This window comes from Centrocercus urophasianus, unplaced genomic scaffold, assembly GCF_019232065.1.
Source record: "Centrocercus urophasianus isolate 14NV4802_14NV808 unplaced genomic scaffold, USGS_Curo_1.0 seq_28, whole genome shotgun sequence".
NCBI lineage: Eukaryota > Metazoa > Chordata > Aves > Galliformes > Phasianidae > Centrocercus > Centrocercus urophasianus.
Genome location: NW_024884844.1, coordinates 13,927,476 through 13,944,689, shown reverse-complemented (window position 1 = coordinate 13,944,689; position 17,214 = coordinate 13,927,476). Strand labels below are relative to the sequence as shown.

General features: G+C 53.9%; 1 protein-coding gene, 1 long non-coding RNA gene and 2 other non-coding genes across 4 annotated transcripts in view; 3 read left to right on the top strand and 1 right to left on the bottom strand.

The window, feature by feature from the left end:
* The first annotated feature begins 533 nt into the window (after window positions 1–533).
* LOC122164866 lies at window positions 534–7,168 on the top strand. Its single transcript, XR_006170329.1, has 3 exons — window positions 534–749; window positions 2,917–3,050; window positions 6,894–7,168. It is a non-coding gene; the product is annotated as an uncharacterized LOC122164866 (long non-coding RNA).
* TRNAG-GCC lies at window positions 4,568–4,638 on the top strand. The gene has a single exon. It is a non-coding gene; the product is annotated as a tRNA-Gly (tRNA).
* TRNAA-CGC lies at window positions 4,912–4,983 on the bottom strand. Its single transcript has one exon. It is a non-coding gene; the product is annotated as a tRNA-Ala (tRNA).
* Window positions 7,169–15,700: 8,532 nt separating the features above from the next.
* Window positions 15,701–17,214, top strand: part of NR4A2 (nuclear receptor subfamily 4 group A member 2) — a 4,924-nt gene continuing 3,410 nt past the window's right edge. The window contains exons 1-2 of the mRNA XM_042827252.1: window positions 15,701–15,788; window positions 15,991–16,856. Coding sequence (XP_042683186.1) covers window positions 15,993–16,856 — 864 coding nt within the window. The 5' untranslated portion in view covers window positions 15,701–15,788; window positions 15,991–15,992. The remainder of the gene's footprint in view (window positions 15,789–15,990; window positions 16,857–17,214) is intronic.

Sequence of the window (17,214 nt, the reverse complement as noted above, 5' to 3'; positions counted from 1 at the left end):
TTTGGCTACAAAGTCTGTCCACATCTGCTTTTTAAGTGAGTGCATTCTGCACCTCAGAACTTCTATATTCATGAATTCTTCCAAGCCAACACTATTGTAAAAGGAGCCAAAATGACAGAGCTGTGCTTCTCTTCTCCTCACAGGGAAATCCTGGGAGTGAAACCTCTTGTAAAAGCAGCTGGGATGTTGTCTTGCTTACTGGTTGGTAAAAACTGGGCTTTGTAAAACAAAAGTGCAAGGTTTGTAGAAGGTAAAACAAAAAAACAACAACAACAAAAAAGAGGTGCTGTGTCTTGGTGTATCACGGAATTCCTTCAAGTCTGTGTTTTATTTTGTGTCAAAAATGTGATCAAAATAGATCAAAATTTTACCTCCCGAGCCTGTGTGCGTGTGCCTTGCTTGCTGGGACACCTGCCAGCCAGGAACTGGGGATGCCTGGAATCATGTGCTCAGCAGGTGTAAACTGCATGCAGGCACAGTTCACCTTCGGTCCTTGGCCCCAGAGGCAGTTCCTCTTCATTAGCGAGGGAAGATAAAGAAGATTATCGTCGCGACCTGACTGCATGCCAAAGTTATGTATCATAAGAGGAAAATCTGTTCATACATTCACAAATATGTTTTCTCCTGATCTGTCTGTAGGAAAATGTCTCCGTGAGGGGAGAGGGAGAGGCAGTAATCGCAGAGAAGCTGAAAGGAAGCGACAGGCAGAAGCAGGACCTCTGCTGAGATTTCGTCAAGCAGGATGCATGGTAGGTCCCACGGCGGGGAAATAGAAGCAGAGTCACAGCTGGGATTGAACGTGGAGCAGCGCTGCCATCGCTGGCTGTGGTGTCAGCTATCACTCAGAACTACCTGTGTGTTGCCTCTCACCAGATCTGCCATTTGCCACCTGAACCAGGGCTGTGCTGCTGCACTGCTGGTGTTCAAATGTTTCTCCCCTCGCACCCAGCGGATAAAAGCTCTGCTGTCTCTGTGTATCTGTATGTGTGTCTGGAAAGAGGAAGAGGCTCATTTTTTTCTGTTAAAACGGAAGTAATGTGTTATCATCATAATTATGTCTTATTGTTTGCTGTTATGTAAAGATAACAAATCAGGGCTGAGTCACAGGAGCAAATGCAAAAATTGCATTTTTAAAAGAATAAGGTCACAGGCCACATGATTTGTTGCAGAACAAGCACAATAATTAATTGGCCTCTCCCTGCAATAGTAGCACAGGCATCTTAACTACAGGAGAACCAGGAAATGGAAAACAGCAGTGTGCAGAGGTGCAGGAGGACCGTTGGTATTATTCTGGGGCTTACAGTGAGCTCTAATAAGAAATAAAAATGTCACTGGTAGAGAGAGGAGAAAGGCAATATCTTTAGAATTGCTGCTTCGACAATGCCAGTGTTTATTTCCTATTGTTTAAAGATCTTTACTGTGGGAAATGTGGAAAACATATATTTTAGAAAATCATTTGAAGTTTATTTTTCTTTACATGCTCCAAAGGGAGAGATTACATGCAGAGTGTGGAACAGAGAAAGCTTTTTGGAATTTGTGCTACTTTTTTTATTTCTCTGAGACAGTCGTAGACCAGGAGCAGCCCAGTGAATGCACACACGTGCCTTTTGTGCAGGCGTTTTCTCCACTGCATTGGTTAGGGAAAAGATCTTAGAAAACCTGCCCAATCATGTACAATCACTTCCAAAGCCTTACCCTGATAGTCCTGTCATCAATGAAGAAATGCAGCACTGGACTCTCCTGTTCCTCTTCTGACGTCCCCTTCACTAGCACTGCTTGGTTGATAGTTTCGGCTCGCTGCCATGTGAATCCTGTCTGGGACAGACGTTTTCAGGGTGTGCACAGATTTGTAAGGGACTTACGCAGTTCACTAGCAATAGAAATCAATGGTTAGGTTGGAAAAAAAAGTTATTTTAAATATCCACATGTATCTTGTCAATTTGGGTTTGGTGACCTTTTGTAATCCAGCACTGTTGAGCTGAAAACAAAGGGAGGAAAATCCAGGAGTTCCCCCTTCTCTGGTATTTGAAGCACAGAAACATGACTGGATGTAAATGACTTCTGTTCGTGTCTGAAGCTTGTAGGCTGGAGATCGTGGCTCAGCTGCCTTTCTGCACTGCTTTTGACCACACTGCCATCCTCCAGCTTCCCCAGAATTTAAGACTGTGCCTTTTTATCTACAGCAGTATTTTCCCCGCAGATTTTAATAATTAATTGGGACAAGCCTGGTGGGTCTGGAGATGAGCACAAAAGAGGCAGCAGATCCGTGTGACCAAGTGACCTTTTGCTGTCCTGCCAGTCCCTGTGCTCTCCTGTGCTCAAAGGGATGCTGTCAAAATTGCTAGCCCTTAAAGCTGTAACTTGCTCTGACAACTTGTTCTACATTATAAGTCTTACCTAAAAGATTACCACAATTGTTTTGTTTGTTTTGTTTCAGCAGTCTTTGCTGAAGGCTCCGCAATGTAGATTCGTTTGTCTTTTTAGGTAGGTAGATATTTTTAAGCACCCAACTTCCTCTCTGGCCTGTTAAAATCAAGCTGGTGTGCATGTTATTGTGCACAGCAGAGGCTGCCAGGGATGGTACACATTTTCTGCTCTCTGGAAACAGAGGCAGTGGCACACTGTGGAAGCCTTTGTTTAAAAGGTTTTTAGAAGCCATTTTGAAGGGCCTGCAGTTATTTTGGGGCAGCATTAAGTGTTGCCTGGACTTTCCTGGCAATATTAAGAATTAGGTACTGGTCTGTTAAGTGTAAGGAGGGGATGTCCAGATGATGTCCATGTTTCAGGTCAGTTTGAGTTATTCCTTAGGAATTAGTTCTCCAAGAACTCCATTTAATGCTGTTCAGCATGAAAATGTGAATCAGGGCAAGTAGTCCAGGTACATTTGTAGCATCACACTTCCTTATTTTTACACAGCAATACAGAGATGGACGCAACTCCAGTGTAATTGTGAGTAGTGCTCAGCCATGCTGGCATCATGCAGCAGGAGCACGAATGGCCATATCTAGCAGGGAAGAGGGAATGAACAGTGTCCACCTACCACACTCCAGGTAACTCACACCACCAGTTTTAAGCTTGATTTGAGCACTTTTACCACTTCCTGTCTGAAATTCTTTACCTTGTTCCAATTGCACCTGTATCACCTGCACTTGAGATGCTCTCGGTGCCTCTACAGCACCCTCCTCAGAAGCACACTGCAGAGGCAGCAGCAGTGCCCAGAGCACATCACTCCCACCCTGCAGCAGCAGAGCTGCTAGGAAGGCACTGTGTCAAGCCTTAGCCCCACAAGCAGCAAGGTCAGAGCCCCTTTAAAGGTGACCTGGGATAGAAGGGAGTGCATTTGTCCCTTTCTGATGGATAAAAAGACCTAAAAAAATCCGTTCTTCCTATGTTTTTCCATCTTTGTTTCTGCTGAAGGTCTGTGGCATCTCTTTAACTTCCAGAAAGATTTTTGAACTGAGCTGAAGGGGATGATTTTCTAGTCATTTTCTAACGTTACAGGTCTTGATTCTCTCCATTCAGCGCTCTCCCACGTGCAGTCATCCTAAATGGAAGTTAGGTATGAACCTAACTTGAACAAGTTCTTGTAGAGCGTGTTCTGGAGCAATGCTCCACCTCCAGGGGGTCCAAACCCCCCTTGTTCATCAAGCTCTGTAACCTTTCAGCCAGCATACATGGATGTTCTGAGCAGATGCAGAGCACTGTGATGCACACAGGAAATGATTCTTTTGGCTGCAAACTGTGAATGCAAGGGCTGGTTTCACTTTCACTCTGGAGATGGCATGGGGTTGGTAACACTTTTTATCTCTAACTGGGGGGTTGGACTCAATGATCTCTGGAGGTCCCTTCCAACCCCTACAATTCTGTGATTCTGTGATTCTGTGAAAACCTTTCTCTACATACAGTAAAATAGGAAGTTATGCTCTTCTCAATACAGTTTTCCACCTCTAACTTCTTTTGGGATTTCTTGTTCTGGAAAAAGTGTTTCAGGGCTGACTGGAGATATTGTAAGCATAGCCTGAGTAAGAATTACTACCTGATGTTTTTTCTCTGCTACTTTCTGCCAGTGTGAAATGAGAGGTTGCAATCTAGGGGAACAAGGAGCTGTGATGGCATTGCACTGCTCTGCTGCAGTGGCTGCCATCGTTACATCCCTGTGCAGGCACTCCTACACCATTACCCATTGCTGCGCTGCGTTCCATGGTGTATCAGTGCCTGTGGGCTGTGTGCCTCAGAGCAAGGCTGTGCTTAGCAGAGAGCTGTGGCCTCTGCTGGTGGCCTCCTCTGGCAATGTCCTCCCAGCACTGGAAAGGTACAAGAAGAAACCTGCTGTTATTCAGACTGAATGCTGTTGAATTTAAGGGATGAGTTCAGTAGAGAAAGCTAAAAGGTTTTTAATCTCTTGGGGCAAAATATGTATACATGTTGCCAACTTTCTAAAAACGTTTTCTCCTGGAAGTGATGGCTGAAGCGCAGATCTGGCAGGAGGTAAAAGGGGAGGAAATGGCAGCAGAAACCCAGCGTTTGCTGTATTGTAGGACGGACCGGGAAGACAGCGAACAGGCGTGCATTGGTGGTTCAGTGGTAGAATTCTCGCCTGCCACGCGGGAGGCCCGGGTTCGATTCCCGGCCAATGCAGCGGAAACGTTTTGTTTTCTCTCTGTCATTTTTCTCTTCCCTTGCAAAGCTTTATTTATTTACTCGTTTGTCTTTCATTTCGACAAAAAGCAGTTCGCTTTTTAGGGCCGGAGAAGCTGAAGCTGCAGCTTTTGCTGTCCCGGCTTCCCCGAGGACTCGCCTGAAGCGCACAGCGGTGCTGCGGGGCAGTGCCGCACCAATCGCCGCGGCGGGAGCGTCCCGCAGCTGGGGAGAGAGGAAAAAAAAGCAGCATTCGAAGCGAAAAGAAGCCGCTGGAGATGCCGGGGATTGAACCCGGGACCTCACACATGCGAAGCGCGCGCTCTACCACTGAGCTACATCCCCGGCTATGGGGGAAGTCCTGCGGGGCGCTATGAGAGTGCGGGCCGCTGCGCGGGGGCCGAGCCCAGCCCGGAGCATCGCGCTGCGGCCAGCTCAGCCCCTCGAGCCGGCCCCGCTCGCCCCTCCCTGTCCCCGGGCTTCCTGGCACAGCCCCGCCGCCCAGCTCCGTGCCCACGCCCCGAGGGCCGGCCGCCCTCCTACTGCTGGTGCCCCGTGGGGGCTCCCGACTGGTGCTGTCCTCGGGGATCCGGGCTGTTGGCCAAAACGTTCCGCTGTTTGCTGGGCGGTGCGTTCCGACCTGCTCCCCTTCGTGCTGCCTGCAGTGGTCCCGTGTGTTAGTGCACGCATCTCTGTCAGCATGTCTTGTCTCAGACTTCCCATACAGGGTGCTCCCTCACCCTTACCTTAGAGTTGTTCTGCCACATGTTAGTATGACGCTTCCTATGTCCAAGTTTTAGGCCATCGCTCCTTGTCCTGTCGCTACATACCACCAAGAAGAGCCTGGCCTCATCTTTTTGCCTCCCACCTCCCTTTAGATATTCATTAACATTAACCAGATCCCATCTCAGCCTCCTTTGCCCCAGGCTGAACAGCCCCAGGTCTCTCAGCCTTTCCTCACAAGGAAGATGCTCCAGGCCTTCTGTTGTCTTTGTGGCCCTCCGCTGGACTCCTTCCAGGAGATCCCTGTCTTTTCCCCCACGTTACACAAAGAAGATCTGATGTGCAGTTGGTATTAAAGCACAGCAACGTCTCTACTGTAGCTAGATCTAAATATCCTCCAGAGCACCACCCACCAAATGCAACATCAATCGAATTATTCAGGAAAGGCTCGACGTGAGCATCCTACACGAGGAAATAAGACGCCTTGCGCTGAGCTATAAAGTAAAACAGAAGGAGTCCTTTATGGACGTGAATCTCCTCAAGCCTACCAGCACTGCCAGCAGTGCCCCCGCACAGCCCTGCCTGCCGACAGCTGCCTGCAGCCCCTGCTTCCAGGAAACACTTGGTCATCCCGTGCGGTTTCTAATTCTGCTGGGTGCCCTGGCACGGGCCCAGCATTCAGCTCTCTCAAGGGCCCTCTCATAGCACTACATTCACCTCTTTGTGTTTGGGTTTCTTTGCTGACATCAGGGAAAAACAATGTCGCCGTTCTCAGCCATCCCTCCGCTCGCTCCTCAGTGGCATTAACTCGTTCCTGTAGCCCAGTGCCATGTGTGGCAGGACCTGCCTCGTCCCGCAGGATCCCATTTCATTGCATCTGTTTGCAATTCTGCATTTTCCATCAATCCCTGTTAGACACACATTGACATTCACTCTGTATTTCCTGCAGCCATTTTTCCCCTGATGGAGCTGATGGACCCCTCTGATTCAGCCCAAAAAAAGCTCAGTTCCAAAGTTACCTCAAGCTCAGGCTGCTCGAGTGACTGCAACACAACTGTGGGAGAGGGGCGGTTCTTTCTGGTGCAGTTCCCAATGACTGCACTTGCTCCCAGGATCAAATGTTTGCACTCAGAAGTCCTTTTTGAAATAGACACATTGGTTCAGTGAAAGACAGGGCTAAAATGCAGCAGCATAAGACAAACATACGAACGGTGCTCATCTCATTGTTGCTGTTTGCCATCCCCATCCATTACTCCATACCATTGCAGACTGGCCAGGCCCAAACAAGCTCTGAGGATGTGCCTTCCTCCCGTATGACTGGGAACCAAAGCACTGTGTGCACTGCCTCCTGGAAGCCTTGAGCTACTGCTAGATGCTGTGCTACTGGCACCAGGCATTGATAAATATGCAGCTAACGTTATTTTTCTTCTACCATATGATCACACTGTCCACTCGTTTTCAAGCACTCGGGTGATTATTCACGGATCTCTTGCATTATTGATGCCTTATTTAGCATTCCTGTCCTCCTGCAGAAAACACTCCGTCAGAGATCAGAAAGATGTAACCGAAGTGACAAATTTCAGGGCTCAAGAACACTGCCTGCGTACTTATGGCACTCACCAAACCATCTTTCGATAATAAATGTGTTGGGAAAAATAAATGAGGACAGATTTGTGATTTGCTGTTAAACAGCTACAAAATTTTCCAACTTTTGCACTTGGCAAATAGTTCCTACCTGATCGGAGAACGCAGTGCTCAGAGCTGCACTCAGGCAGTTCTGCACGTGTGCTAGGCTGGCTGTCAATGAAGTCGCACTCATCATTCCTCCAAATACAAATCACTTTTTCTCCTTTATTTTTATAGCTTTTCTTTTTGTTAAGTCCCTTATTTGTTGCGGTGGACTGCCTGAAATAGAGGAATTCCATTTCAGGAGCTCTGTTGTTGGTCTCCAGGCATTCAGTATGTGCCACAGAATCTACGTGCTCACCTGGCTTTGGTTATTCACACTGAATAGCAGGAACTATGAAAGTTAGAGTGGAAAAAAGGAGATTAAAAGGCAGAAAATGGGATTAAAGCTGCGAGCTGGGAGATTCATTGGGGTTGTAGACAGAGAAGTGATAGCGCCACAGAAATTATTTGGCTGACAAATTAATTACCCAGTGTTACAGTGGTTTTCTCATCTGAATTCAGCCCTTCAGCGAGAGGAACCTCAGCTGTTCTCCAGTATAGTCAGAGGGGGATGTGAGCAGTCCAGGATCTGAAGCAAACAGGAACTGGTTGTAAAGCTCAGACGGATGGGCTGCACCAAGCACACACCTTTGCACAGATCATCAAGCTGATGCATCCAGACAGCTAAAGGCTGCTCCAGCTCACAGTGCTGCCTGAGAGGCTGGGACAGAGGCTGCTCTGTCAGCCAGCGTGGCACGGCCCTTCATGTTCTGTGCAGGGAATGTCCAACTACAACACCCTGGAAAATACCACAGCCCTGCAAAAGTGCACCGCTGTTGTTATGGTTGAGCACTGACCCCTCCTAGGAGCCTTCTCACTCCATGACCGCAGTTCTCGCTCTGTCCCAGCATGCAGAAGCAGAACATGGAAGAAAAAAAAAAAAAGTATTTGTTTCGGTTTGTTTAATAAGTGTCATGTTTTTAAGGAGGAGATAGTCTGAATTTCTTCTTGGAACTAGAGTTCTTTGTTGTTCCTGGAGGTTTGGAAACGTAGATATGTGTCTCCATTGAATCCCATCACCTTCTGCTGGTAAGTAGCACACAACCCGCTCACACAGCCAACCTGAGCCACGATATCATTACAAGCATTAGCTAAGGCCTTTTCTGGTGATCTGGCATTGCACAGCAAGAAGGCAAAGCTCCTGTTCATCATCTGAGGTCAAACATCACTCCGAGTTCAGACGGCTGCAGAGCACTGCAGCTTCCTGCGCTCCATGGTCTCAGCATGGGAATCTCTTGCTTTTCTCTTCCTCCTGTTCTTCAGCTTGTGCCTGGAATCCAGAACAGAATTACTGCTATTATTATGGCTTTCAGAAAAAAGTGGAGGAGGTAAATATCTTGGGAGTAAATCGCTTTTAAAATTGAGGTGTGTAGGTCTTTAAGCTCATAAAATTGTGCAGTCAAACTGACCTGGAGATGTAGCCTCGTATTAACAACGCTCCTTTTGCACTTCATAATGATTGTTCATCACTGCTGATTGCAGCAGCCAACAATTTCTTCGGCGTGTGATGCTGACTTTAAATATCACTAAAAGCTTTGATTCCTGCATGGACAGAAAATGATGCTCAGCTGACGGTGGGTCTCTGCCCCACACCCCTCTCTGCTCTCCCATCCCACTGCCAGGCAGCCCAGAGTGCAGCACGGGACCCTAAAAATAACTGCAGAAAAGCAACATCCACTGGCAGACAAGGAGCTGCTGATTGAACTGAGCAAAGCAGAAGTCTCATTGGCAGTGGATGTGAGGAGCAGGGATGTGAGAGTGGGAGCTGCTGGGACGGAGCTGACTGCTGCTGCCAAGTGAGCACGCTGCCATCGGGGATGGGGTGCATTGGGCTGCTGTTAATCCCATGGCAGAGCAGTGTGTCAAAGCAGTTCTCTGAAGTTACGTTCCCCGTCCCGGTGTGATGCTAAAATTACACGGAAAGTTGTAACAGAAAAAAATATTGAGACCTCGAAGTCAGACAAGAAGGAGTATTTTTCACTTCAGAGCTCCAATGAGATAAATTAGTGATAATAGCGAGATCTGAAAGCAGCATCTCATAGCTCTGAAATTCAGGCACCTGCTACAAAAAGGGCTTAGGAAGGATGGAGTGCACAGACCAGCTCTGCTCAGGAGATCAGAGTGCGTGCACTGCCACGTTCAACCCAGCACACAGCCCGGGTTTGGCTGCTGGGCCTCCCTGCAGCAATGGAAAGGAGCTGCGACAGCGACACCCAGCCCTGCACCAGGACACCCAAAAAGCAGCCACGCGTCGTGCACAGCACTGTGGGACCCTCCACGAGGAGGGAGACCTGCAGGACACACAGCCCGGGCTGCAGGTGGTGGTCATCAGGTGTGGGCTTTGCTGCTCTTTGAGGATGGCTAATTGTGTTTTACTCGGTAATCAGAGGCTCTTACGGCAATTTTCCCCCTTCATCTTACCTTCCCAGACTCACCTGATTTAGATGCCACTCGTAATTAAGCACGCTATTAATAACAGCACTTGACTCAGGCCTCGAGCTGAAGGTATTTTCCAATTTTCCTCCGATTCCTTCATCAAAGTGACTCCCAGGAGCTGATGGGTGCACAGATAACAGAGGAGGGCAGCCCTGTATGTGCCAAACACTGACAAGGTCTCAACAAAAACGCTCTGATCCCATCCACAGTCACTCCCTGTGCCTTCTCCCTTCGCACCATTCTGCACCCTGCATCCCTCCCCTCCAAAATCCACGTTTTTGGCTGTGCTGCTCACAGAGCCCTGTGGCATCCCCCATCCCTGCAATGATGCTTATGATGGGGGCAGGTGCTTTCTTCTGTGATTGTTTTTTAGATAGCAGCATATCCAGTCTTCACCATCGATACATTAATAGGAACCTGGTCCATGGACTTGCCACTGGGAAGTATGGATAATTTAATAGGGATTTGACTAAAGGAAGAATCGATTCATTTTTTTTTCAATGCTATCTTGGATTGGAATGCTGTGCTCTGCAAACTAATATATTTCTTCCTGCTTATCCCATCAATACGGGCTGATTTTGCTGGCTGTTGCATGGACCAAGCGAGTAAATATGCAATCTAGATTTTTTACAACGCTTTTTATAATTAAAGTTCTGCCATCCAAAAAAAAAAAAACCAACTTCTTTTTACCTGCTAGTAACAGTCACAGCGTCCCATTTCCACTTCAGTTTTGAGCTACGATTTTCATATTGAAGAACCAGAGCCCATTCAGTTAGACCTGCAGAAAGACAAACGCCACCAGCCTGCCCCTGTCCCACATGCAGGCCACCAGCGTGGGCAGAATCCATCACTGGGGAGGGCTGGGGCTGCTCTCAGTGCTGGGGTAGAGCGGAATCAGTGCAAACCAGCTCCCTATGGCAGCCTTTAAAAGCGATAAAGGAGCTTCATTTTCAGCTTGGACTTCCTTTTTTCCGAAGCATTGGAAATATTTAACTTCTTATACAGCTCCTTCATACCCCATGCTAGAATCGGGAGGTCTAAAAAGCAAAATGATATTTTAATAGCGGCGTTCATAATTACAAACACCATTCTCCACACCAGCACTGTTTTCAATTAGCGAGCTGTGTGGATGGCTCTGCTCTCCCTGCCCTGTGCCTCCAACAGATGCTGCAGGCGCACAGATGAGGAGCTGCACTCTCACTGCTGCACAGCTCCTCGGTGCCTGTGCCACCATCCACGGCAACTCAGTGGTTCAATGCAGGTCCCAGGGACCTCGTGAAAAGTACCCCCAAACTGTGGGAAGGGGCTCGCTTAAGGAAAGAAGTTAATGACACCAGATTTCTGTGGGTGTTGGCAGTTAATACTCATAACGCAGGGAAAAAAAAAAAAAAAAGAAGAAAAAAAACCCAACAATGTGTAATTGTGCTATTTTAGAGCACTTGTGACATAAACACATCCCCCAAGTGCTGTTATTCTTGGTTTCCCAGGGCTGCAGAACAGCGGGTGGCTGTCAGCGTGCACCGCAGCCCCACATCCCGTGTGCCAAGCAGGCCTGAGGGATGGGAACACGGGGCAGCAGGCAGCTGGGCTGGGACACGAGGTGTGGGGATCTCACTGGCTGCTGGCTCTGTCCCCAGGCTGCCTGGGAGCCCAGCTTGGTGGTGCCCAAATGCACCGAGCAGCTCAGTCAGGGTCTGCACGCAGCTCTGTGGCCTGCACACGTCAATGTGGGGAGAGAAGAGCCATTGCACTGCTGTGTGCTACTGGAAGCAAAGAAAGTTGTAGAGCTGAGCGCTGCAGCTGTCACTTCGGTGTCTCCTGCTGTATAGCTGGGCAGGCATTCAGTGCCAACAGCAGTGTGGGAGCCGGGATGCAGCAGCAGGGAGCTGTGTGAGTCCCTGCAGTGCAGTCACCACTTCGGGCATTTCCAACCCTTTCAGGAAGTCTCTGCCACGATAAAAACCCAAACTACGTATGTGCTATAGCAGGGACGTGGGCGGCTGTTCCAGCACACAGACGCGTGCTTTATGTAAGAAAACTCCCCGGGCCCCCCAGCCCGCCGACTTTCCGGAGGACGCGAACCGGAGCCGCGCCGCCGCCGCCGCCTGCGGGGATCGCCGCGGGTCGGGCCGGGCCGCGCGCCCCCCGCTCTGCGCGCTCCCGACGCTCCGCACGCAGCTCCGCTCCCGACGCGCCCCGCGGGGCCGCGCCGCCCCCCTCCCCCCGGCCGTGTTGCTCCCTCCGTCGGGAAGCAGCGCTCGGTTCGGGCGGAGCGCCCCGCACAGCTGCATTTCTGGGAGTGCAGATGTTGCTAACGGCAGCTTAAGGCACGGATGGGCAGAGAGCAGATGGGCTGCGGCGGTGCCATATGGGCCGTTTAGCCTCTCGACCCGACGGGTATCAATCACGCGCGTCCCGGGGACGGCGGTGCGGCTCCGAGCGGCTGAGGAGCACCGGGGATCACCGCCAGCCCCCGGACCGGGCAGCGGGGGATGCGAACGGACCGCGCTACCGTGCCGAGAGAGCAGAGCCGGCAGTCAGCACCGAGCCGCCCGTGTGAGGGCCGGGCCCCGACAGCTGCCGAGCAGGCAGCCCACGGCTTCTCGTCCTGAAATACGGAAAACGGCGTTCTGGAGCCCGGAATAACCGGATAGCAGTGAGAACAGAACCGCGTGGCTGTGGGAAGCAGTCAGGGTGGTGTCAGGGGAGGGTCCGGGCAGGGAAGGACAAATGATGCTCGTTCAGAAACGTAGGGAAGTCTGAGGGCGGGGCTCCTCGTGCAAATCAGTGCGGAATGAGGCACCCAAGTTCGGGTTCCCCACCCCCGACGTTGTGCCACACTTGGGCCCCACGGCTACCAGCACCACTGGGCTCCTGTGCTCCTTCAGCTCCTGCACCGCAATGCTCTTTTGGGCCTGGGGAGTTCACGGATTCATAGAACGGCCTGTGTTGAAAAGGAGCACAATGCTCATCCAGTTCCAACCCCCTGCTGTGTGCAGGTCGCCAACCAGCAGCCCAGGCTGCCCAGAGCCACATCCAGCCTGGCCTTGAATGCCTGCAGGGATGGGGAACGTTCACCCCTTGCTGTATCGCGCGCAGCAATCCCATCCATCTCTGTGCTCCGATCAAACACACAACCACTGGGCCAGGCCTCCACACGGGTATTCTCCAAAACCCAGCCCTGGCACTGCTGTGATGCACTCATCCTGGTGGGCTGCACACCAGCACTGGCTGGCAGCAGGTGACGCCCTTTGGGGTCACGGCATTTTGGCTTTGCAGCGTATGCAGGTTTAGCCCTTCCGTGTCTGAGCAGAACAGCTCAGCACTGCATCTCTGCAACCACCCGTGGGAGTGGCGATGGCACAGGGCTGCACACACAGCATGTGCACACGTGGATGCCCGTGTGTGCTGTGCCCGTGTGTGCCCATGTGTGCCCATATGTGCCCATGTGTGCCCACGTGTCCCCAGGCAGCCCAGCTGCAGCCCTCACACTGGGTACACCGGGCACTGGGTTACACACTGGGCAGAGCAGCAGAGAAACAGGGACTAACAGCACTTTGTGTCTGATGCTTTGGGGGAAGAGCGATGCTTTTTAATTAAACGTCTCCTTTGTGCTCTCGTATTTAGGTACCGAAATACGGCATTTCGCCACATGTATGAAATTGTGTTTGCATTTATTTAATTTGGAGTCCTTTTTTAAAGGCTTGGAGTCTCGAATGTTTGTTCTCCATTTTTTTCACATCATTACTCTGATACTGCTTGATTAGCTCCCTCCCCAGTCATGATTGGTAATTAAAATAGGCATTAAAATTAGTCACTTAGCAATTTTGCTGTTCAATTGGCAATTAAATTACTTAATTGCAATTAAAGTCCTAATTTTAATTGGCAAAATGATAGATGTAGATTTAAGATAATATGTATAAATACTTTAATAAGTGTCTATATAAGGATTACTTAATTACTCAACTTCAAGTTTATGCTGTTAACTTCAGAACTTTTAAGTGAGTAATGAAATTTATATCACATCTATTCTAAGGATATGGTAATGAGGTGCATCTCTGGGCCCTGAGCAGGGTTTGCTCCACGCAGGTCGGATGGCAGCGCGGTGCTGCACGGCACCGCGTGCTGCTGTGCTGTTATGGGCTCTCTTTTCTCATCTTCATCAGCTCGTAGATTCACAGAACCACACAACTGTGGAATCAGAAGGGTTGGAGAAGACCTCTAGGATCCCAACCCCACTCACCCTCCCATGCCCACTACCCACATCTCTCACTGCCACATCCCCACGGCTCTGGGACACCCCCAGAGTTGGTGACTCCCACTCCATGGGCAGCTGAGCCACTGCCTGGCTGCTCTTTGCAGAAGGAATGCTTCCTAATACCCAACCTGACCCCGGCACAACGTGAGGCCGTCCCATCCCGTCCTATCGCTGCTGCCTGGTGCAGAGGGACAACCTCCTTTTGGAGAGCGCGCCTTCTCCCAGCCCTCGGGAAAAGCCTTTGGGCTGCAGACACGGGCTGAGCCGCTCAGGGCCCTATGGGAGAGCACCCGCCAGACGTACGGCATCACCGGGCAGGTGCCTTCTCTTTGCTGCACGAAGCGATCGCATCTCTGGTTGTCGTTGTATTTTTCCCCCCAAGTCCCGTTCATTTCGAGCCGAGGCCGCTCCCCGCCCGCAGCCTGGGCACCCCGTGCCTCGTGCCGGGCCGCTCCGCGGTTCCCCCGCCCCTCCCGTCCCGCGGTCCGATCCCGTCGGAGCTCCGGGCTATTTCGGGCGCTTTTGGCGCGCCGCGCGGTTGCGTCAATGGCGGCGCCGCTGCGTCACGGCCGCCCCGCCCCGCCCCGCCCCGCGCTCACTTTTTCCCTTTCGCCCGCGGGTGACGCCGCCGCGCTCCATGCAAATGAGGCGGCGCTCATGCAAATGAGGCCCCGCCCCTCCCCGCCCCGCTTAAGGTGCCGTCGCCGACGGGGCGGGCGGGGATCCCCGGGCGCGCCCCCGCGGCCCGCCCCGCCCAGAATCTGGCGGGGGAGCTCCGCGGCGGGCACGCGGAGCGCCGGGGACGGCGGCGGCGGCCGCGCACCCCGAGCGAGGCACGGCGCGCCCCGCGCGGAACCACCGACGGCGGCCACGGGGAGAGGGGCGGGGAGCGGGGGGCGGCCGCGGGGCGACGCGGGGCGGCCCGAGCCCACCTTAAACCGTGACTCGCGGTGATGTCACGTCGGAAATTTACCAAAGCGAGCGCTGGCCAACGGCGCGGGGCGGCCGGCCCCGGCGGGCTGATTGGGCGGGCGGCGCTGACGCGCGGTGACGCTCGAAGCCTTTAGGTGCACGTTGGCTGGGAACGCGGAGCGCACATAAACAAAGGCACATTGCGGGAAGGGCACTCCGAGCGCTCCGCTCGCACGGCGCTGCGCTGCCGCCGCCGCCGCTCCCGCACGGAGTCCCGCCGTGCCCGGCCGTGTCCCGCCGTGCCGAGCCGTGCCGGCCCCGCGCCCACCGCCGCCCGCCACTTGGATGCCCGCTCCGCTCTCCGCTCTCCGGTGAGTCCCGTGACGCCGTGCATCCCGTGCCCGGGCGCTGCCCGCGGGGTTCCGCGCGTGGGGCGCGGCCGCCGTCGGGGGATGCGCGGGGAGGCGGCGGCGGGGCCGTTCTCGGCGCGTGTCCCGCTCGGGCGAGGCCGGGCGGCTCCGAGGGGTCCCGGCCGGGCGCGGGCCGGGAGCGGCTCGCCCGGTTTGAGGCTGCGCTTTCCGTCGGCTTCGAATGAATCCGGGCTCGCTGTCGGCCGTACCCCCTCGGGCTGGGCTCCAAATGTCACCGCGGCGCCGGGACCTCGGGGAGGTGCGGCCGCCCCCGCTCCTCGCCTCTCCCGGCGGGGCGGCTCTGACGTGAGCGGCGGGGAGGAAAAACCGAAGCGGTTCCCTCTGCCAGAAAAGCGAGGGCAGAGCCGCCCGCGTGCGCGGAGTTTCCCCCCGACCCCCGTCCCCGCCGCGCCCACGCGCGGCGTCCGCAGCCGCTGGAGCCGTTCCCGCAGCCGGGGCCGGGCGGGGGGAAGGGAAGGGGGTCGGCGCTGCTCTCTTTCGGTGCCCGCGACCGGAACGCCCGCGAGCGGCTGACGGGCGGCTCCGCGCGTGTGTTGCAGCGGGCGCACCGGGCAGGCTGGAGTCCCCCTCCGAGCGCTGACACCGCGGAAACTTCGCTCCCCGCCGCGTCCCGACGCTGTCCGTCTTTAGTTCCCTCGAAAACGCCTCCAACTCGCCTGAAGGTTTGTGAGCTCCGCGAGCCCGAGCGGCGGTGCGGGGCGGGGGTGGCGCCGCGGGGCCGGGATCCCGCAGCCGGGCTGGGGTCCCTCAGCCCCCGCCGTCCCGGGCGTCGCCGGCGCTGGGAGCGGGGCGGGGGAGCGGCGCGGGGCCGGCGGAGGGCGCGGAGCCGCCCGGGCTGAGTGTGTGTCCCCGTTTCGTTTCCAGCCATGCCCTGTGTTCAGGCTCAGTATGGGTCCTCGCCTCAAGGAGCCAGCCCGGCCTCCCAGAGCTACAGTTACCACTCTTCAGGAGAATACAGCTCCGATTTCTTAACTCCGGAGTTTGTCAAGTTTAGCATGGACCTCACCAACACTGAAATCACTGCCACCACTTCTCTCCCCAGTTTCAGTACCTTTATGGACAACTACAACAGCAGCTACGACGTGAAGCCTCCTTGCTTGTACCAAATGCCCCTGTCCGGACAGCAGTCCTCCATTAAGGTGGAAGACATTCAGATGCACGGCTACCAGCAGCACGGCCACCTGCCCCCCCAGCCCGACGACGTGATGGCCCATTCGGGCTCCGTCTACTACAAGCCCTCGTCGCCCCCGACCCCTTCCACGCCCAGCTTTCAGGTGCAGCACGGCCCCGTGTGGGACGACGCCGGCTCCCTGCACAACTTCCACCCCAACTACGTGGCCACCACGCACATGATCGAGCAGCGCAAAGCGCCCGTCTCCCGCCTCTCGCTCTTTTCCTTCAAGCAGTCCCCCCCCGGCACTCCCGTCTCCAGCTGCCAGATGCGTTTCGACGGACCCCTCCACGTGCCCATGAACGCGGAGCCGGCCGGCCCCCACCACGGCGTGGACGGGCAGCCCTTCGCCGTGCCCAGCCCCATCCGCAAGCAGCCTCCCATGGCCTTCCCCGGGCTGCCGCTGGGCCACGCGCCGCAGCTGCTGGACAGCCAGGTGCCCTCGCCGCCCTCGCGAGGGTCCCCGTCCAACGAGGGGCTCTGCGCCGTCTGCGGGGACAACGCTGCCTGCCAGCACTACGGCGTGCGCACCTGCGAGGGCTGCAAGGGCTTCTTCAAGGTGAGCGGGGCTGGGGGGGGCGAAGGGGTCGGGGCAGAGCGGAGCGGAATTCCCCGCGGCGGAGCGAAAGGATCTCTTTATTTCGGCGTCCTGATTGAATAATCGGATCGTTTGGAATGGAGAAGGTCTCCAAGGGATGTGAATAGTATGAGTGCCCACGGATGTGTATTTGCCAAGCGCCTCCGTCCCTTCTCTCGGCATATAAAGCGCTGTGGGGTTAGCTCAGATGTTAACGCTGTCAATATTCTGTTGTTAAATGCCCTGGGAAAAAAAGAAAGGGAGAAAGGGGGGGGGGGGGGGGGGGCGGAGGGGCTTGGCAAATACACATCCGTGGGCACTCATACTATTCACATCCCTT